General features: G+C 38.9%; 1 protein-coding gene across 11 annotated transcripts in view; it reads left to right on the top strand.

The window, feature by feature from the left end:
• Nucleotides 1-22,885, top strand: part of LOC122994153 (disco-interacting protein 2 homolog C) — a 242,333-nt gene that overhangs the window by 199,615 nt on the left and 19,833 nt on the right. For 9 of the 11 annotated variants that reach the window (XM_044368690.1, XM_044368693.1, XM_044368694.1 and 6 more), the window contains exons 17-25: nucleotides 816-930; nucleotides 2,274-2,413; nucleotides 3,056-3,192; nucleotides 3,299-3,507; nucleotides 4,475-4,589; nucleotides 7,557-7,758; nucleotides 9,059-9,168; nucleotides 19,292-19,372; nucleotides 20,990-21,113. In XM_044368690.1, coding sequence (XP_044224625.1) covers nucleotides 816-930; nucleotides 2,274-2,413; nucleotides 3,056-3,192; nucleotides 3,299-3,507; nucleotides 4,475-4,589; nucleotides 7,557-7,758; nucleotides 9,059-9,168; nucleotides 19,292-19,372; nucleotides 20,990-21,113 — 1,233 coding nt within the window. The remainder of the gene's footprint in view (nucleotides 1-815; nucleotides 931-2,273; nucleotides 2,414-3,055; nucleotides 3,193-3,298; nucleotides 3,508-4,474; nucleotides 4,590-7,556; nucleotides 7,759-9,058; nucleotides 9,169-19,291; nucleotides 19,373-20,989; nucleotides 21,114-22,885) is intronic. The other 2 variants (XM_044368700.1, XM_044368692.1) reach the window with 1 other exon arrangement.

Genomic DNA, 22,885 nt, shown 5'->3' with positions numbered 1-22,885 from the left:
TTTTATGTATTGCTGCATTTTAATGAGCTTGAATATTGTGCTTTTCAATGAACAATAGAATTAGAAGTGACATAAACTGCTAAACGCTGCTTTACACTGGCCTGAGATGACAATCATCAATCTGAAACAGTGATCAGACTCATCCAATAACGGCCGACTGGGAGATTTGGCGCCCAAACAGTCTGCAATAATAATTCTGTTAGAAATTCAGGACGAAATTCTCACAATGTGACTGCTGCTAAGAGCCGTGATTACAAACCAACCAATCAGAACACAGCATTACATGACACAGAATACATCTGGCTGATGTTTTAATGGAAAAAAACACACACAAACCAAAACGATGGAGACGAAAAACACAAAAAAAGTAGTTTTCACAAAACATCAGTGCTGCGGATGGATGAGCTGATGTTTCCGCTCTCTTTTAAATACTTTTTTTTTTTTTTCCTATTTACATCACGCTGCTACGATCCATCAAACAGTCATGACACAATCTCGCACAGTGTGATATGTGAGAAACTTAAACGATCGTTGCTGTTATACAGTCCCAAAAGCGCCTCAGTCCTGCTTTAAATCACATTTCTTTGGCCTGACACTTTATGATCTAATGTTGTAATAAAAAAAAAAAAACACACACTGTCACCGGACAAGAGGACACAGTTTGGAGAGATTTTAGTGAGTAAATCAAACTGAAAAAAATGAGAAACTAGTGGAAACTACTCCTTTTGGGCCTGTCATCGCTAGCTCGGGGGTTAAAGAATAAGGTTGACTATCTGCTGTTCTGCACATAAAGAAAAACTCTACGTTTCTCTCAGGGTCGATTTCGTCCTGTGACGCCTTCCTCAACGTCTTCCAGACTAAAGGTTTGAAGCCAGAAGTCATCTGTCCCTGCGCCAGCTCCCCCGAAGCTCTGACTGTAGCTATACGGAGGTACACACACACACACACACACACACACACACAAACACACACCTAGAGACAGTTTTTCCACATACAGTACGTATGCATGCGTCCTCTCAAAAATATGTTAAACATCACCAGACGCAGAAACGCAGAAGAAGAATTACTACAAAATGTAACCATCGTAAGGAGTCACATCCTCTGATTTTAAACAAAAATGATCAGCTATAAATACAATTCTGTCATAAAATCACTTATTTTACAGCCTAAACACTCTTTCACTTAAACTTACATCACTTTTATACAATTATTTTTACTGTAATTTTACATCACAGCAATTAATTTACTCTCCTCAGTGAATAAGAAGCTTTTTAGTGGCTTTTTTTGCTCTTTCCACTACATTCAGCTCTTATTTTAACCCATTAAAAACACTCCTGACTTTACTGTTTTGTGGCTTTTAAAACTTACAACCTTTTCCTCCTCGTCTGTCATCGTCCACACTGCCGCACTTCAACATGTAAACTCTACATTACAGTCAAACCGGGGCAGCGTTCATTCACCAGGCAGCTGTAATTTTTTGCTCCTGGCTCTTAATTATGACGCTATAAAAAAAGCCCTCTGTGTGTGTGTGTGTGTGTGTGTGTGTGTGTGTGTGTGTGTGTGTGTGTTTATGAATATGTGAATGAATATTTGTGTCACACAGAGGCTAATAAGCAGCACTTTGCCTCAGCGGGTATAGTAGTAATGAACTCATTTTAATTTCAGAAGAGCAGCTTCAAAACTCATAAACATCACGAACACAGGACACACACACACACACACACACACACACATACACACACACACACACACACACACTCTGTACTTTAACCCTAAAACTCCCTAAAAAGTTTTAACCCAGTAGTAACAGTCCAATAATGTCCTTAGTTTTAAAAATATATCCCAACTTTTCCTGAAATAACGTTTATTTTCCAAGAATGTCTTTGCTTTTGAGACACATCACGACTTTCCAAAATTACTTTTGCTTTCCAGAAAAATTTCCTAATTTTCAAAATCTGTCCTCATGTTGCTAAAATGTTGATGCCTTTTAAATCTTTTTTTTTTTTAAGTTTTCCACATGCTTTAGAACATGTCCTCATGTTCCAGAAATTCCCTCGCTTTCCAAAAAATGTCCTAATTTTCCAAAAAATATCTTTCATAAATTGTCTGACTGTCTGTACCTCCCCCCCCCCCCCCCCCCCCCCCAGACTCTCACTGTCTAAACTTTATCTAAACTTTGCACCTTATAAAAGTATTTATTGCTTTTTTTTTTTTTTAATTGATCGGTCTCCTCCTCGTCTCGCTGTCTGTCTGTCTGCTCTCGTCTCCTGCAGGCCGGTGGAGGAGGGCAGCACCCCTCCCGGTCGCGGCGTGTTGTCCATGCAGGGTCTGAGTCACGGCGTGATCCGGGTCGACTCCGAGGAGAAGCTGTCGGTCCTCACGCTGCAGGATGTCGGTTCTGTCATGCCTGGAGGTGAGATACGAGGATATACGACTATATATAACTTGTCATGAACTCTGAGAAACAGTCCAACAACATGTAGGCCGACAGCTTTTTCTTTTCTCTGTATTTGCTTCCTTTAATTTTATCATTTGTTATTGATGTTCCTCCTACTTTCTTTGTTTTTTTCCATCTTCCATCCGTCTTTACTACCTCAAAACTGGAGACCCAAAGTTTTCAAGTATTTTATAATTAAACTCATGATCATATTATTGTCTTAATCAGGATTTGGAGACAGTATTGAAACAGTATTGAAGCATATAAATAGTCTTCCATGAATAAATATATTACCAGTTATTATTATTATGAAGATAATTAAACAAACAAATAGTCAGTTTTCAAAAATGTTCAATGTTCCTCCTGTGATCATTTTATTTCCTTCCTCTCTCATCTTCTTTCCATATCTTCCTGTTTTCTCCTCTTTCAATACTCTCCCTTCTTCTTGTTTCCTTCCTCTCACGCTCTGCCTTCTCTGCTCACTTCCTCCTCCCTCTCCTCCCTCCTCTTCCTCTCCTCCATCTCTCCCTCTCCTCTCTCTCCTCCCTCTCCTTCATCTCTCCCTGTCCTCCCTCTCCTCCTTCTCCTCCTCCCTCCTCTGCCTCTCTCCTGCTGTAGCGATGATGTGTGTGGTGAAGCCGGAAGGCGTCCCTCAGCTCTGTAAAACCGATGAGATCGGAGAGTTGTGTGTTTGCACCGTTGCCACGGGAACCTCCTACTACGGCCTGGCCGGCATGACAAAGAACACCTTCGAGGTAAAAGTGTGTCTTGTATTTCTAATGTTTTATTTTATTCCCTTTTCTTTATTAAAATAGTTATAAAGCTGAACTGAGTTTGAACCCGGACTTTACTTCTTCTCAGGTCTTCCCGATGTCCAACAGCGGAGCTCCAATCAGCGAGTTTCCCTTCACCAGGACCGGCCTGCTGGGGTTCATCGGACCCGGAGGTCTGATCTACGTCGCGGGAAAGATGGACGGACTCATGGTGGTCGGAGGCCGACGGCACAACGCTGACGACATCGTCGCCACGGCGCTCGCTGTGGAGCCCATGAAGTTCGTCTACAGGGGCAGGTGAGCAGCTCAGAGTGATGATGATTCTGTACCGCAGCTGTCAATCAAACAGTTTGATGGGATGTTTCTGTAGATGGAGGTTGAGCTCCTGTAGGTGGTGTTTGTTTTGTTTTGTTTTTTTTGTTTTACACTAGTGGAAAAAGTAAGTAAATACCAAGTAAAAGAAGTATAAAAGTCAAAGTACTCATTGTACAGAATGGCTGTTTTCAGAGTTTAATATCACTATATTATATTATAATAGTCTCTTACTTCCACAGAACTTATTGAACCAATAACTAGACTCTGCAGTAGAGCTTATACAGTATAGAACAGCCCATATTACAGTAGAAATTCTCCCTCCTCTTTAAAATTTAAACGTTTATAGATATTTCCTTCTTCTGAATCACCATTAATGTCTCAATAATAAATCTCTTATTGTTCCCTTTGAATCTGTGCAACATGTCTGTATACAGTTAGATCTGTTGTTCGCCAAATGCTGTTTCCTGTTATTGAGAATTCACCCTTAAAAAAAGGTGTTTTACCTCATGTATGACGAATGTTTTTTGTCAGCTGTTTTTTCTCTGTTTGTCTAGTTTTTATGCTGTTTCATTGTTTTTGTCTTCTCTCTGGGAGAGCAGGAAATCTACACTGAGTCAGACCCACAGCTGATTTTTACTTAATTATTATTACTGGTGCCTTTATGTGTAGCTGGTTGAGGTGGAGTGAGAGCTTTTTTTAACTATTTGATACTCTGTGAACTGATACATACATTTATATGTTAAATATTTATGTGTAAAGTAATTATAAGAATAAAAAACACTAATACACTAACGGTCCTGCGATAAATTCTACATTCATGACGGTTTTGGTCCAGATTTGGTTGAAACTGTGTCAGAGGTGTTGAGTTTGTGGTGCTGTTCCATTAAACTACATATATATGTGTGTGTGTGTGTGTGTGTGTGTGTGTGTGTGTGTGTGTGTGTTGCAGGATAGCAGTGTTCTCCATCACGGTGCTTCATGATGAGAGAATCGTGGTCGTTGCAGAGCAGCGGCCCGACTCCACCGAGGAGGACAGCTTCCAGTGGATGAGCCGAGTTCTGCAGGTATACACACACACACACACACACACACACACACACACACACACACACAGGTTGAGTCGCTCTCGTTGGCCTTTACTGGTGTTAAAATGAAGAAGCCAGTGCTGTGAGGAGACACAGCTGAGCAGTCAGTGATCAGTGAACATCAATAACTGTGTTTCTCTATTTTAAATGTAAATATACTATAATCTGATAAGACTCAAACCCGGGACACACATCTTTCTTAATAATCTTTTTCTTATGGTCAGAAAATCCCACGAAAAAGACCAAAACCAACAAGTATCTGTGTGTCCAATGCTTGATACGTCTTATTCCTCTGTGTCATAAAGATCCATTGTTGTCCATAACAACACAAACACATCAATGAGTCACACTGTTGCACTGGGTGACATGTTCCTTCATCGCTATGAACACACACACTGCAGTTTATTTTGACTCAATCCCACACACATCATCCTGCTGAAGAAATACTCACTAGAGCACTAAATGTGTATTAATCCACCAAAGAAAATCCCCAAGTCCCCAACAAATGCACTATTTCCACCTGTTTGAGTGATGTTTGTTAAAAACTACAGTGGCCCACCGTTTAAGGAAATAACTGAGTCTACATATTTTTTACATCTTCAGTAGGAACTAATGTTCAACAAACAGGGTAGGTAGGTAGTACTGAGAGACGCACAAATGTAACCGGTGGTTTCTAGCATTGCACGCGTTGTGTTTTGAGGAAGAGGCTCAGACCAGGATATCTTTGGAGGTGACCATTTATTCTGGCAACTGACGACAAAAGTAAATCCTTCGGTCAATCGTGACAGCTAACTTAAGCTCCTACACAAATGAAATAACATAGGAATGTATTAGCATACCGCACAAGAAGTTTATACTAATACACAAACTTACAACAGGAAGTCCACCATGTCGCTTACCTCTCCCATGGAGTACAACAACAAAAAGGGGCAGCCATGTTGCAATAAACACATTAAAACACAGAAAACACCTCTGACGACAGAGGTAAATAATAAAAACCTCTGGTCTATCGTGACAGCTAACTTGAGCTCCTACACAAATTGAATAACATAGGAATGTATTAGCATACTGCACAAGAAGTTTAAGCTAATAAACAAACTTACAACAACAGGAAGTCCAAGCAATAAACACATTAAAACACAGAAAACGTACCTGACGACAGAAGTAAATCCTCTGGTCAATCGTGACAGCTAACTTAAGCTCCTACACAAATTAAATAACATAGGCATGTGTTAGCATACTGCACAAGAAGTTTAAGCTAATAAACACGTTTACAACAGTAATTCAACAGGAAGTCCACCATGTTGCTTAACTCTCCCATGAAGCACAACAACAAAAAGGGGCAGCCATGTTGCAATAAACACATTAAAACACAGAAAACATACCTGACGACAGAGGTAAATAATAAAAACCTCCGGTCTATCGTGACAGCTAACTTTAGCTCTTACACAAATTGAATAACATAGGAATGTGTTAGCATACTGCACAAGAAGTTTAAGCTAATAAACAAACTTACAACAACAGGAAGTCCACAATGTTCCACATTGACCCTGGAGGAGTAGCACGTCAGGATGTAACTATTAACAGATTTTGTATAATTATAATAACTGCTGTATAATTGACTCTGTTACACAAACACATTGTTTGTTTTGGTCTTTTGACAGGATTTTTTTTGACAATAAGGAAAAACATGCCAGCTTTAAACACAAACCAGTGCAGACAAACACACACTAGACAGACATATTTTAACAGACCACTTCATAAAGAGACAGCTCACACACACACACACACACACACACAGTCTTTCACACCACATCTCCGTCTCTGTGCGATACCATTACTGTACATTCATACTGTGCATGAACACAAACCTCAGTCCAAACTCCAGATCTCTCTGAGCCAGCGTGCAGACTGCGGTGAAACTATATAAACCGTCTGCATTTTTTATGGCTGCAATAAAACCAAATCTCTTTATTCCTTTAGCATCTCAGATACAGTCTCCTCTGGCTGTTTTTCCATTCAGCTCGTCTGGTTAGAGACGCAGTCAGCGTTTTCGATCGAGGCTGAGATTGTGGGCGACTGTGCAGGGAAAAAACATTAAAATGATGATGATGATGACAAATATACTGTTCCAAAGTAAATAAAGATAAACAAACTAATAAATGTATATACATTGTTATTTCAGATCTCAGATGTTAACATGTAATAATAGTTTTATCTGTCGGCAGTAATTTAAACCGTATTTTCAAAATAAAAGTTCATTCATGTGTATTTTGGGGGTTAAAAAATGAAACAAATAAACAAATTTCTGGAAATTTGTGACAATAATTATAAAATGATTTAAAATATTGTTGCTATTACTATTTTTAAAATGGATTCCCTTTTTTATTTAGCTGAAAAACCTTTATTTGGTTAATAGTATCAGTATTGTTCCTTATATGTTTTGATTTCAGAAGTCATTTAGCTATAAAAGTGTGATTCTTTACAAATACAGATGTTTTCTCCACTTGGGAGCAAATCTCACTTTGTAAGATTTAGCAGATGTTTGCACATTTACACACAATTTCCTAACTTATCAATATTTCAACATGTCATTTGTTACTCCGAAGCACATTTAAAGAGCCTCGACAGTCCTTAAAGATTAAATGAAATGGAAACTTTTAACTTTCTGGAAAACAGCGGTGTCTTAAACGGTGACTTCATCCTGCTCGAGTGGGCGTGAGCATAAAATCTGACCCATAAAAAAAAAAAAGCCATCACACTTTTTTAAAGAAATCCCAAACTTCTGCTCTTCCTTTTTCAAAACATCTTGTTTTCTCTTTAACTGTGTTGGTTTACACACACTGTTACTGTTACTTTATCCACAGGAGTTACTTCATAATAAAGATATAAAGATGATTCATTCTGTCTTTAAGTGTTTCTTTTTAACACATATCATCTTTCCAGGCGATAGACGGTATCCACCAGGTAGGGGTCTACTGCCTGGCTCTGGTGCCCTCCAACACCCTGCCCAAGACTCCCCTGGGTGGCATCCACCTATCAGAGACCAAGCAGCTCTTCCTGGAGGGGGCGCTGCACCCCTGCAACGTGCTCATGTGTCCACACACCTGCGTCACCAACCTGCCCAAACCCCGACAGAAACAACCAGGTTAGAGTGTGAAGGGGTGTTATGAAAATATCAGTGTATGAGTGGAGGTTAGACTGGAAGCTGGTTGATCAGTTACTGGTTGAGTTTTAAACCTCGGTGGGTGGAGGTGAAGAGCCGCTAGGTGATGTTTGCAGCAGAAAATCGATGTAGCGGAGCCGGATAGGTTTGCTGTTTTTCAGACAGACAGACAGACATTAAATGTTGTTTACTATTATTTTTGAATGTTTATAACTTTTAGATTTAATTTGTTGAACCTGAAAACTCTGCAGCAGCTTCTCAAACTGTAAGAAAGGTAAATTTCATTATAAAAAAATCACAAATGATTAGAAAAAATGAAAAATTCACAGATGAGCAGAACCATCTGAAGTCACAAACAATGTTGTCTGTGTGGTTTAATTGATTTGAACACCCTCGTCATGGAAAATACTATAAATACTAGTATTTTTTAGGGCCTTTATTAGATAATAGAGACAGTGAGAAACAGATAAACAGGTAATATGTGAGGAGAGATATGAAGGAAGACAGACTGGTAGTTTTATATCAGGAAAACTCTAAATCAAGGTGCAGGTTACCATAGCAACCAAGCTTTAGTTTTTGATTGGTAACGTTGCAGTGGGTTAACCCGACAACAAACTTAAAAAACAATCTGCACATATTGTAAGTGCAGTAAAACAATCTCAGGTGTAAAGAATATGAATCACTGTTTTTTTTTATATTTTTATTTTTGTAATATAATATGCTTATTTGTTTTGCTAATCTTCCATCTCAGAGGTATTTAAGGGGAATTAATTCAATAAAACCTGATAGAAAAAAAAAAAGCTGCACTGATCTGTTTTCAAAGCGGTGACTCAAGTCTGAAAATGGACCCATCAGACTGTGTTTAAGCTACAGCAGCAATGTTTAGTCTGTTCTGATCATCAAATTATGGTTTAAATGTTAGAATTTCAAACTTTTTGTGACTCATATGATGATAAAATGAAATTCAAAGACGTCACCTTGGGCTTTTCACAATTCTCTGACATTTTATAGACAAAACAACTGATGGATTACTCAAGAAAATAATCATCAGATTAATCGATAATGAAAATAATTGTTAGTTTTTCAAAATAAAGCTCTTGATGATGGTGTAAAGGAGGTAAAACAAGTTTCTAAAAAGGTCTCGTTGAACAAATAAACCTTTATTTTCAGATATTTAAGATGACACTTATTTTTCCGGGTTTCCTATCCTGTCCTCCCCCTCTCCTCATGTCTTCCTCTTCCTCTTCCTCTTCCTCCTCCTCTTCCTCTTCCTCTTCCTCAGAGATCGGCCCTGCGTCTGTGATGGTTGGTAATCTGGTGTCGGGGAAGAGGATCGCTCAGGCCAGCGGCAGGGATCTGGGTCAGATTGAAGACAATGACCAGGCAAGGAAGGTGTGTGTGAGAAGGGGAGGGGGGGGCTGCTGGTTTTCACCATCACCATCACCATCATCATCATCATCATCATCATCATCATCATCACACACACATATATATATATATACAGTAAAGTAGACGAAGGGGCTGCATTTCTTCATGTTTCACTCCATCGTGGTTCATTCACATTTATCATTTCTTGGTTTCTTATCGATTACATCATAGTCGGTGCTGTCGTTTGCATATTTCATCATATCATGACGTCATCATTTGAGGAAGTTAAACTCGCTTCACCTTTTTTCCTGGAAGATCAAGCTCCAATCAAAGAAGAAAAAAAAAAAAGACTCTCCAGGATTATATTCAACTTTTTCCTTCTGGTTTTTTTTTTTCCTCCACTATAACTCGACATGGAAAAGTAGTTAAAGAAGCGAAAAGGAAAGTCTGCAGCCGGTCGCTGGTGATTGCAACAAAAAGTTAGAGAAAACGCAGAGTGTATTTAGATGCTGCGGCCAATAAAAGTAAGACACGAGAGGTGGAAAGTTTGCGAAAAAACAGACATCCAGAGAACAAGAATAAGAAATACAGAAATACAGGTAATAAAGACAAGAAGAAGAGACATAAAGAGAGAGAGAGAGAGAGAGAGAGAGAGAGAGCGTGAGAATGAAGAGAAAGAAAACAAAGTATAATTTAAATAGAGAGACTGAATGAAAAGCGAGACCAGAGGCGACAGAGAGAGCAACAGGGAGTGTGTGTGTGTGTGTGTGTGTGTGTGTGTGTGTGTGTGTGTGTGTGTGTGTGTGTGTTGCTGACAGAACTGATATTCCTCTCGTCAGTCGTGCTGGAAATGTCATCAGTTACAGCGTCAGCCAGCCGGCGGCTGCACACCCTCTAATGTAGACTCTAATGAGAAGAGACAGGCCCCAAATAATAACAACCAACCACCTCCACCGCAGCTCACGGGGAGGCTGCTGCAGCTGCCTGTGTCATCAGACACACTCAGCTACACGCCGGCTGGTAGTCTTCTCGTTTGTTTAGACGTCCGCCGCGCAGATGTTGATGAACTTTGTTTTTCTGGTGGTTTTTAAACCGTGTTTGCAGGAGCAGATTAGAACAAATTCAAGCAAAGTAACGGAGATATGTGATTTCTGAGGCGACGTTTCTTCTCGTTTGTTTGTGTCAAATTGTGTTGGATTGTGTTCTTGCTTTTATTTGACAGTTAAGCTGCTTATACGCCAAGACAAGCTGTTGCAAAGTCAGTAATGTTGTTCACATACCTGTCTGTGTATTCAATAAAGCTATAGAAAATAAAGTTTATATATAAATACATAAACTACATCCACCAGGAGGCTGATACTGGAATATCTTCCTGTTTAAAATAATGTTAAGTTAAACTAAGAATATCAGTCGTTAACTTTTACATAACTTGTTTTGATCTGTTATAAACATCATAAAATATACTTAAGTTCCTTGAGCCTCAGACTATCTGTTGTTTGTGTTTGTCAACATCCAGCTGAACAGGAAGTAGTTCACAAGCAGCTCAGACAAGAGTTTTATACTCCTGATAAGTTTTGAATCCGCAAGAGAAGTTTACTGATTTCAATCTCAAGAATATAGAGAATAGCTTTACATAACGCCCTCTCTCTCTCTCTCTCTCTCTCTCTGTCACAGACACCAGTACTCGCTCTCTCGCTCTCCCTCACTCTCTCGCTGTGTTTATTATCTGTGTGATGCTCCTCAGACTGCAGCTTCCAGCTTCACCGTGGTTAACGTTATGCTAGCTCCTCTATTTAAGCCCTCCTCCTCCTCCTCCCATCGTCAGTTGATTTGAACTTCGAGCTTCACCAAAATATCAAATTTAAAGCTATTTATTCTAATTTTCAGCATTTGCAGGTGGTGATTACTTAAATAACTCCAAACTCTTTAGCTGACACTCACTGCTGGCTACACTTTAATACTGGCACATTCATTCAGAACGACAAACAAACACCTTCGTCATAACTGTCCAGACACTAAAAGTTAATCCACAACTTCCAGTCAATCAGAATCCAATTTTCAGCGGCCATGATATAAATCCTAACATCCTCCCCCAGCTGTTCATTTAACAGCATCTCGCAGACACTGAAACCATCATCATGCACATGTGAATAAATGGTCAAAAGCAAATATACTGGTGCACGATGTGACTCATCCAAACTTGATCAACAATCAGGCCTTGAATCACCGTGACAAGCAGCAAATCATCTCGTTCACATAACAAACATCCATCAAACGCTCAGTACTGAGGTTTGCTTTGATGAGACGATGATAGAAACGTCTTATCTACAGTCGCTGTTAGATGTGAAACCCTGAAAGTGACCTTAGGATCAGTGAGGCAGTCGGTAATAATGATAGTAGAGAGAAGGATAAAGAGTCCTGTCAGACAGAGACACAACACACCTGTGAAACTGTTGCTGTAACTTGTGTAAAAGTGATTTAAAGATTTAAAAATGGAAGAAACTTTAAGGAAAACATCTGTATTGATGAATCTGAGCTGACCTCTGACCTCTAACAGATCATTTTGCATTTAGCTGTTCTGATGTGTTCCACCTTTACAACTGAACATGTGAACTAAAAGTATAAATATCCTGTTGCTTAAACTAAGACGTTTGCATCTGATATCTGCACTCTGAAGCAGCTGCACTGTTGACTGGTTGAGGTAAAAACCTTCAGACTCTTCTTGGGGAAAAAAAGACTGAATATCATCGATATCAGAGGCGACGTAGCCGCTAATCAAATTTCAACAAATGTGCCGTTTTCAGAATTCAACTGAAATGAAACTAATAAGCTCAAGGCTTCGTCCTATAATTAAAAAATCCAAACAAGGCGACCATGATGATAATGATCAGAACAGATGTGAACGGCATCATTTATTCGACTTTGGCAACTCGTCTCTCAGCAGATGAGGCGGTGGGTCAGTGTTCATTTGGGAATGCTCGTCAATGTGGTTTAATTTGTTTTGGCAGATGAGGTCCGTTTTCTCGCTTTTCACAAGGTTAAAAGGTTAAGCTTCAGTTAAAATTACATTTGTGATTTGTGTGCAGATTCTGTGGCTTGAAACTGATGAATTCTGTTCTCTCCTCTCCTTCCTTTCCTGCTTCTTCTCTCTAATTACGATCACGTCCACGAACTCATCGATTCATCCCGTCATCCGTCTGTTCACTCGTCCATCGCTGCTCGTTTAACTCCCCACCTGTCTGTCCATCCCTCTGAAAACCAGGCCCTCTGTGTGAATGAGCTCCTCTCACTCTTCAGACTGTCGGTGCTGCTTTTTGCAAATGTTCCTTTGTTGATTGAAATGTTCTGTGTGTGTGTGTGTGTGTTTGTTACCTCATTGGGACCTTTTCCAGTATAAACACCCACCTTGTCAGGACCAGTAGTCCTCATGGGGACCAAAACTCGGTCCTAATAAGGCAAAACGTTATTTCTGAGGTCCTGGTTAAGGAAGTCAATATAATGTCCTAACAAGGGTATCTGTAGCACCGTGTGTGTGTGTGTCAGTGTAATCTTATCAAGTGAAATATGATTTATTTTGAAAGTCTTCTCAGGTTCCTCTTTTGATGATGTTTATTTGTTCGGGGAAGGTTGACAGAGCGTCGTGCTTCTTCACATTCACGCTGATAAATACTCACACTGGGACCAAATCTACATCACCAGCGAGGAGTTTACCTGCCTCGCACAATAGTTGTTAAATTAATAGAAAAACCTTCTGGCGCTTTATGCCTTTTATTGGATAATTGATAGAATACAGATTCTGAAGCAAACCTGTCGGCCATCGGGGCGCTGCCTTACTGATGTTTTCTTAAAGCATCATCTACTGAAGTTGGAAAAATACTAAAAAATATAGTTTTTCAACAAAATAAATCTAAATATACTACAGTGTATTAAGCTAGGTTAAACTGTAACATTATTAATATTTAATTATACATTTTTTTGAACCATAGAAGATAATATGACAATAATTCTGTTAATAGGTTGTGCTGTATCTACTGATACTGGCTCTGTAGATGTAACTTAGACGACCTGTGTCTCCTCAAAAATATATGTAGAGATGACAAGAACTGTAACTGGTTAGCTGTAGGGGCTGCAGGTAATGATTATTTTCATTATTGATTAATCTGGCCATTATTTTCTTGATTAATTGTTAGCTGTTTGGCTACAAAATGTCAGAAAATGATGAAAAATGTCTTTTTTCCCAAAGCTCTTGATGATGTCTGCAAATGTCTCCTTTTGTCTCAACTAACAGTCCAAAATATTCACATTTAAGAAGCTGGAACCAGAACATTTGGACGATTTTTTTCTTTGAATGACTCCAAGAATAGTTGACGACTAATCAATTAATCAGCTGATCGTTGCAGCTCTAGTGTCTGATGCTCGCAGCAAGAAAGTTTAAAAAGAAAGGCTCAACTATCTTCTGCTTTCTAGGAGCACGTCAAACCTTCTGCTCTCCATCACAGTGAACAAAACAACATAAATACGGCGACTGCACGACATTTGTCTCATATTCACTGATGAAACAAGACAGACCTTCCTCACTGTCGCTCCGTATCAGCAGAAACATAATTAAATATAATGAAAGCTCGATTCGGCCTGATGATGCACGATATACATCAGTCTGGTGTTGCAGCGGTGATGTCAGCAGTAGAAATGTGAAGCTAAACTATTAAAAAAAACCCAAAAAAAGCTGTAATTTCTCACCAATTTTCAACAATGCAGGACCAATTTCAACAGAGAGACCAATGTCACAGCCACGTTAGCGGAGAAAATGTAAATCAGGATATAATAAAGGTATTTTTTGGGAGATGTACATATCAAACATGACAGATTAATGATGTCCAGCACACACACACACACACACACACACACATAAAAACTGATAAAACTCTACTATATGAGACCAGATTTATATCTACTGTGTGGAATTTAACAAGAACTCACACACACACACTCAAGACAGAGGTTCTTTGTGTGTTTGCTGTTTAGCATGCCAGAGAGATAACAGGAAGGTTTTATCTGCAGGCAGGTTCCAGTTTGTTCAATCTCAGGCTTCAGTCGAGCTCCGGGGGGGGGCGGAGGGGGGGGCACGCCGGGGGTTACGGCGTCTCTTACCAACAACACAAACCGATTTTATGTGTTGAATGTGAAACACCAAACGGGGATCTGCAGAATGTGTCCTCGGTATCTCTCTCTCGCACAAAAATAAGTTTTTACAGTCGTTTGAAGAGGAAAATACGGGTATGAGATATGATATGATAACTGTTTAATCTGCACATCGCAGGCTTTCCTTTCACAAAAATGCCTTTTTGTTTATAAAATCTCTAAAGTTTTAAAAAGCATCTTTAACATTCAACATTTACTAACCTAAACATGATACTTTTGATAGTTGAGTCTGAAACACTAAATGCAGAATCAGATAAATATAAACTTAGTAAAAAGTTTTTACAGTCACTTAAGGAAGAAAAATGTTTTGGTTATGATAAAGTTTGCAGTCACTGGAATTTAACCCTTTCATGCATGAAGTATGATAACCTCAGTCAGTGTTTTTATCTCTCTTTACGCATGAAAACAAATAATTCAACATGCATTTATCAAGGAGTTTGTCCAACTTAGCGGACAGATGATTAATTGTCATTTTCTCCAAACATAAAATCAGTACTTGGAAATTTTAACAATTGTATTAATCCTTAAATGTTACTTGATGTTACAACATGTATTTACCTGCAAGGGTCTATTACTATAGAAGGATTGGCGAGATATTCCTGAGCCAGCAGGCGGCCATCTTGGTTTTGAGCTTTTACAGTCTATAACAGGGGTCAGCAACCTTCAGCTTACAAAGAGTCCATTTCCCACCAAATAAAACCCACCTGGAGCCGCAGAATCTGTTTGATCCCTAAAATGACGATTACACCACTTACAGTTACATTACACATATGAGTGTGTAATGTAACTGTATAACGCGGTCAGTTTTCTGCAGCAGTTCCGAAACAGCTCTTTTTCGATCAAAGCTGAGTGTTTGCTGGAAATGTCTTTAAAGGTTTGATTTTTTTGTATTGTATATATTAAGCAAACAGGTGAACATTTCTCATCAACAGTAAAAGCAAATAAATCTGTCCATGAAGCATTAAAAGTTCTATTTTCATCAGAAATCTTTCTTTTTTTTGGTTTTTTCCATCGTTACCTTACGGGGGGGGTAGACCGTTCAAAAAATGCACTTGCCTGTTGCCCGGCAACGGCCCGGCAGGTGACGTATATTTCAATCGACAAACTATTAAAACACGTTTTATTTTCATATTACAAGATCACCTAACTCTCCAAAACAACAACTATTACATTAAAATTAACTAACTCAATAAAATAAAATAAATTTTAAATTAAATAGCCATTATTTATTGATATTTTGTTTCAAAGCCACAGGGAGCCAGGGCGGAGGATGCCGACCCCTAGTCTATGGTTTTGAGAAATTTGTGTTACTCTTACATAGGCTGGCCAATGAATGGCAGCGTATGGGATGACACACTAGAGTCCACTGTGTTGGCTGATGTGCAACTATACCATTAAAACCCCCATGCATATATAAGATAGTGACCACTATGCATGAAAGGGTTAATCATACAAATATTTGGTACTTTTTATTTTTGGTAACTGTTAAATCTGCACATCTCTTTACATTAAAAAGCACTTTTTGAGTCTATCAGTCCACATCATTACTGAAAGGCTGCTGAACTTTATAATAAAGTTATGGTTTAGTTGGAGGTTTGGAATAATCAAGATGATTGTGTATCACATGTTCCACATTCAGGTGATCATCTGTAACTTAAAGGCTGGTGGAAAGCAGCTGATGGTGAATATATGGTGTATATGTGGTGTATATGTGGTGTATATGTGTGCAGTCGTGGGGCTGTAAGGTGTTTTTTGGATAAAGGCCTCCTGCCAAACGTTGGATGTTAATGTTAATGTATGAGGCAGGAAACTGGGGGAACTGGAACGGAAGCAGACTTTCATTTGCTGCCATGAAAGTTTTATGAAAGCTCAGAGTTGGGCCGACAAGCAGCTGAGTGATGTTTTCATCTGGGAGGGGCGAAAAAAAACCTTCTTAAATCTCTTTTTTTACCCCGAGAGATTTGCGATGCATGAAGCCGGCGGTGAGTAGATGAGAGAGTGTTTCGTCAGCCAGACTCTTGAGGGGCGACTACATACACGAGTTGAAGCGGTGAAACAGGAAACTTGGCCGGGAAGCAGATGAAGGATGTTTTCAGCAGGAGGAGACTGTAGGTGATATACGTCGCTTAGGGGGTTCCTGTACGACAGAATCACTTACATGAACAATCATGTTAACTGAGGCGTTAGTCTTAAAGGACGGCTTATATAAACAAAAGTGACTCAAAGTTCACAGTATTAATCAGAGACATTTTATGGACGTTTGGCTTTAGTTTTCATGTTTTACACTGAGAATTTTAAGCCAAACTGAGATGTTGCTGCATCACTTAAAGCTGCTAATCAGTATTTTTATATGACTGCATAATGTGAAAGTGGTTGTTTGTCGTTAGAGATTTATCACTAACTCTACAGTTCCCCCTCAGCTCTATGAAGCTCTACCTTTTACTCTACTTTGGATCGTTGTTTTGGCCCACAATGCTGCTCTCGTCAACCTGGTTCCCAGTCACAACAAGCAGCTGTTTACTATGAAAAAGCTCTGATTTATCCACCGTCTGCTACCTGCCCAGCAGCTAACGGCAGACATTTGTTTCGGAGTTAAGAGACACCAAACTAGAGCGAAAAGGAGAGTGAATATTGGACTTAAAATCATCATGAACACAAATGTGACTTTGAATGTTTGCTGACACATTTGCCATAAAAACTTCAAAGTTCAATGTTGTATTTTCTTGTTCTGCTGCCTCCAAAGAGCCCGAAAAAATCTAAAAAAAACCCTTAAAAATCAGTGATTATATCTTTAAAGAATGCATGGGAAGTTTTGGCGTCATTACCATGTGGACGACCACTCAAGTTGGCTGATTTGAGCTAAACTCCAAATGTCACTGAGTTAGTAACTGTGAATTAAAGCTGTAAAGTCGTAATAAATTAATTATTACAGCTTTAAAAAAGTGCTATTACACAGGTAGGCAGCTTTGGAATCATTACCAAGAAGAGTTAATAATAAAAAAGTCACTTTACTTTGTACCATTTGAAAGGTAATTAGTTCATTCAGTTCATAAAAGTCCCTAAAACAAATGTGGCGGTAAAAGGCTCAATTTGCGATCATTGCATTTATAAATAAAGTTTATTGACAATACTAGTTGAAGTACTGACAGCATTAACATCAACATAGATAACAAGAACAAGATAAAACATAAAAAAGGGGGAAAAAATAAATTGTTCATTCATATTTATCTTTCTATTTATTTGTTTGTTTATTTAACAGGGACAGTGCACAATAATAAACATCGCTGTAAATGCGCCAGAGTTAGCAAAGAGGCTATTTTTCATCTGTAGTCGATGTTACAGAGTCGCCCTAAAAACAGAATATGAAAATGAGATTGAAATTACAAAGTTACTGAGGTCATTTATAAGCATGCAAGAACATATATAATATTAATAACATCCTTAAAACATGCAACACAGAGACTCATGATACAAGATATGCAAGACAATAAACACATGAAGATATTAATGTTAATAGAGAAGTGGGTTGAATATTGAGCTGCTTTGTTAGACACTGACTAGAACATGCAAAGCAGAAGCACAGATACAAAAAGCATAAACAGTATGTAAAATACATAAATTAGCAAAACTTTCATTACATTTTTATTCTTTTAATCTGTTATTTTTTAACTTGAAATCTGAAATACATGAGGAATCTTTTGCTGTATAAATAAGCAACAATAACAAAGAGGTTAAACTTCCATAAATGAGATCAGTAAGTGTGATATGAAGACTTTATTTGTGCAGTATTGTTCATATGACAGTTGAACTGGATGACTTACTGGTTTACAGAGCTTAAACCCATCACAGGACCTGGGTTTGACTCCCACTAACTGTCCCTCTATCAGCTGTGTTGATCAGAAAACCGGATCTTGATTACAACATCAGTTTCATCCGGTGTTTCTTCTTCTTCTGCTGCTGCGTTAATGTGAAAAAGACACTTCAGCTGTAGAAAAAAAAAAAGTGAAGGTTCACATATCGGCTCGTCTCGCATTATAAAAATTCCGTTTTGAGCAGCTGGTCTCAGCCGGTCAAATTGGCAGTACAAATCAAGCGCGCCCGGAGTCCTTCCAAACGTGTCGAATGCGGGCGCGGAGGTCCGTTCACTTCGAGGTCAGTGGATTAAGACTCTGAAAGCTGAATCCTCATCTGTCACCGATAGCGACAGACTGGCAGCATGAAAACACACACACACACACACACACACACACACACACACACAAATAAAACTGACTCTCTCTGGCAGAACAAAACGTAACAGGCATGAATTACACTTCCTGCGATTCACCGCTTGGCAGCAAATCTTGAAAAATTCATGAGAGCAGGAAAAAAAAAAACCTCTCTTGATTTGTTTTTTCCTCCCATCTGTAATTTCCACCCCTCGCCCCCCCCTCACCCTCCTCTATCTCTGTATCTGCTGTTGAGAGCCTCGTTACCTTCCCTCCCGTCTATATCACCCTCTTTCCTTCCTCTCTTTCTCTCTCTCTGCTAAATTAAGTGCGTTTCTTAACACTGCAAGTCACTCGGCTGCCAGTATTACATCTTATCTGTATGCCTTCTTCAGAATTTACTCTCAGTATATCAGCGAAGCTCTTAAACTCTCAAACACTGAGCAGAGTTTTCGTGTTTATTGAGGCCTAAAATAAATGAGTTTGAAGTGGCGTTTTTAAGAAATTCTGCCAATTCTGCAGCTGTTTTTTACAAGAATACGGTCCTTTTTTTAGAGCTTGTGAAGGTCTTTGCTGCAGCTTTCTGAGCTAGTCTGAACTTGTTGATTTGTGTCTGTATTTGTAAGTGTGTGTGTGTGTGTGTGTGTGTGTGTGTGTGTGTGTGTGTGTGTGTGTGTGTGTGTGTGAGAGTGATCGCCCAGTCTCACTGTTTCTCTGTTGTTGTTTGTGTCTTCCAGTTCCTCTTCTTGTCAGAGGTGTTGCAGTGGAGAGCCCAGACCACTCCAGACCACGTCCTGTACACACTGCTCAACTCCAGGGTTAGACCTCACAGCGCGCAAACGCACACCCACACACACACACACACACACACACACACACACACACACACATATGCTAATGTTGGGTTTTGCTGCCGACACTCAGTGGTGGAAGAAGTAAAATACTTCATTACAAGTAAAAGTCCTGCATTTCTGTAAGTAAAAGTACATAATATTGGCTGCATTGGCCTCATTTATAGTGTTATATTCATCATTTACACTCATTGAGCACTTTATTAGGAACACCTGCACAATCTAATACAACAGCTCTGCCATAAATTACACTTTTACAAAGCTTATAAATTTTCAGTTTTTGTCAACGTTGTCAGAAATTCTACTTTATGTGTATCACCGAGGTCGTAGTGGGTTGTGGTGCTGGTGTCGGTGTAATGATATTTTGCTCCCCTCATTGACATTCATGAGCAAAATATCAGGAAACTTTTCAATATAATGCACTGCGGTTCACCACCTTTCTAACAATGTTAACAAAAGCTGAACATTTCCATAAAAAAGTTTTGTACTAGTAGAATTTATGACAGAGATGTTCAAGTGTTCCTAATAAAGTGCTCGGTGAGTGTAGATATCATTGGAATATTATTACTGATTCATTGATGTAAGTTTATTTTAGTTCATTTTAATTTATGTATAAAGTATTGATTTGGAAGTAACTAGTAACTGTAGGTGTCAGATAAATGTAGTGGAGTATAAGTACAAAGTAGCATAAAATGGAAATACTTAAGTAAAGTACTTCAAATCTGTACTTAAATACAGTAAATTAATAAATGTATGTATTTATATTCTACCACTGGCAGGACTGAGGAGGCACAGTTTCACATCGCACATGTTAATGTTCACATCAAACCAAGCTGTTTCCAGTAATTATCTGCTTTTGCTTCTATGTTTAAGATCAAACTGCCTCCCAATCAGTAACTATCTAGAACTAATGACACTTATTAACACTGTAATACATTTAACTATAACTGTTCAGCTCTTGACTCTCCTTATGTCTGTCACGTTATGTAAGAATCTTTTTTTGACAAAAAACATAATTTATCTACTAATAATAGCAAAGAACAGCAAGATAAAACTAATGTTAATGACTTGTGGGTTATAACCACTGATTCTAAAGTCACTTTAAAGGGAAATTCTGAAGTTATTTCACAAATTAATTCAAATCATGCTGTTTCATGGTGTGAGCTTGTATAAATCTCACTGTACTAAACTATGAGTAATGAAAGAAGCAAAAAGAAAAGAACTGCCAGGATCTGTTTCCCCTGTGTGGCAACATTTGATTCATATTACAGTGTGTTTTTGCGAGACAAATAATGATTAATGTCATATTTAACAGATTGTTTGTCTGGGAGAATGCTGTTTTGGTATGAAATAGAATAGAAATGATTATAATGATGCGTTTTTGTATGAGAATATGTGTGTGAACTGACACTGAATGACTTCGTTTGCATAATGGCAATATGATCCACTGGTTTGTTTACAGCTGTTCAGCACAGAGATGATGCCATGGAAAATATGACATGACATCTGCTGATTGAATGTGTCAGTCATCTGTATGTGTGTGTGTGTGTGTGTGTGTGTGTGTGTGTGTGTGACCTCCTCCAGGGTACGATAGCCAGCTCTCTGAATTGTGTTCAGCTCCACAAGAGAGCAGAGAAGATCGCTGGCATGCTGGCTGAACGGGGCCACCTACAGGACGGAGATCACGTCGCACTGGTCTACCCTCCAGGTAAACACTGCACATCAGATGTTGATGGTGAAGGTTAAATGTTGATATTAAGAGTTTTAATGTATCTTGTGAAAGGAGAGCAGGAGATGCATGTAGTTAAACAGCTTTGGGAGCCATTCTGATCTTATATGATGAAGATTGACTATCTGGCCAAAAGTATTTGGACACAGGATTTGGTTTTAAGTTGTTTTTCTTGGTTTTGGCCCCTTTGGTTTCAATTAAAATCGTGCAAGGATGTTTTGGACAACAGTGTCCTTTCAGCTTTGTGGCAACAATCTGGAGAAGGGCTCTTTTACTGTTTCAACATGACAATGCCCCCCCCCCCACCCCCCACCCCCCACCTTCCTCCGTGCACAAAGCCAGCTCCACAAAGAACACCTCTGGGATGGACTGGAGCGCTGACTGCGAGCCAGACCTTATTACCCAACATCAGTGTAATGCTCTCGTGGCTGAATGGAAGCAAATCCCTGCAGCCAGGTGCAGACAACTGCTGGAGAGCCTGAAAGCAGAAGAGTGGAGGCTGTTATAGCAGCTGATTAATGCAAAATAATTAAACAATCACAGACAGTATAGCTGTTATCTTCTATAGTGTATATATACAAGCTCTGGACAGCTGCAGAGATCATCTGAACTATTCTGCTGCTGGTTTTCAGTCTTTGTCATCATCATCATCATCATATCTTTGCCATTGTTTTATAAAGGAAATCTTACTGTAAAGTTTTCTACATTTATATGCCGATTTAAGTACCACACCGATGTTCTAGCCCATTTACTACAAATCATATATCGTTTATATAACTGCTGACCGGTTTCCAAAGCGTACCATAATCTGTTTATACAGTTTTTTTATTGTGTCGTTGTTGTTGTCAGGTAACTTCATTGCATCGTTGCATTTTATGTTGCAGTTATAGAAAAGAAAATAATGAGTTCCTGCACGCTATCAGCACTAAGTTGATTGAAAACGCAACGTTTCGTCATAGACTCGTGGTTCATAGCAGAAATCATTTCCCCCGCGCTCCTGTCTCTCACGCTTTTTATACTTTATAGTGCAGTTACATGAATTGATTCATAATTTTTTTGATACTACATATAAATAAATAAAGTTACGGGTATAGATCTGTTTGAAAAGTTAGTGTTACTGTCAAACTATTATGTGCTTTTGACAGAAATAAAACACTTCACACTTGAATAATACTTCATCATAAGTACAAAACAAGTTTGAAGTTACACAAACTTGATTACCACACTGCAGTGAATGAATAGAAACTAACAATTTTAATGTTAAACGTCCATGATTTGTTCCTAATTAGCTAAAATATGCCAAAACTTGTAACTGACATGTAAACAAAGGGTGTTTTTTTTTTAAATGAGGAAGAAGGACAAGACAAAGACATTGAGAGAGAGAGAGAGAGAGAGAGAGAGAGAGAGAGCGGTTCAGTCAAGTGGTCAGATCGAAGAGAGCGCTACGGGGGAAAATTAAGGAGAAAGAATTGTAATTTCCTTCGGAGACACGGAGTCTCACGTCCGTCACGACAGCACGGATGCAGCCGTGCGGGACCAATTCCCCCGACAAGAGGAGATTGTCTTAAAGTAGCATTCAATTAATCCCCTCCAGAGTCCGCCGCCGCTCAATATTTAACCTCCTCGCTTCTGTGAGTGTGTGTGTGTGTGACTGAGTTTGATTTTTTTTAATCCCTCGTGTCATTCTCAACCTTTTCCTCCTTTTCTTTATCTTCTCTTCCTTCTTCTTTGATTCTTTATTTTCTGTTTTC

The sequence above is a fragment of the Thunnus albacares genome, chromosome 12, assembly GCF_914725855.1.
Source record: "Thunnus albacares chromosome 12, fThuAlb1.1, whole genome shotgun sequence".
Classification (NCBI taxonomy): Eukaryota; Metazoa; Chordata; class Actinopteri; order Scombriformes; family Scombridae; genus Thunnus; species Thunnus albacares.
The sequence above is the reverse complement of the archived record's forward strand: the minus strand, read 5'-3'. Positions and strand labels throughout refer to the sequence as shown.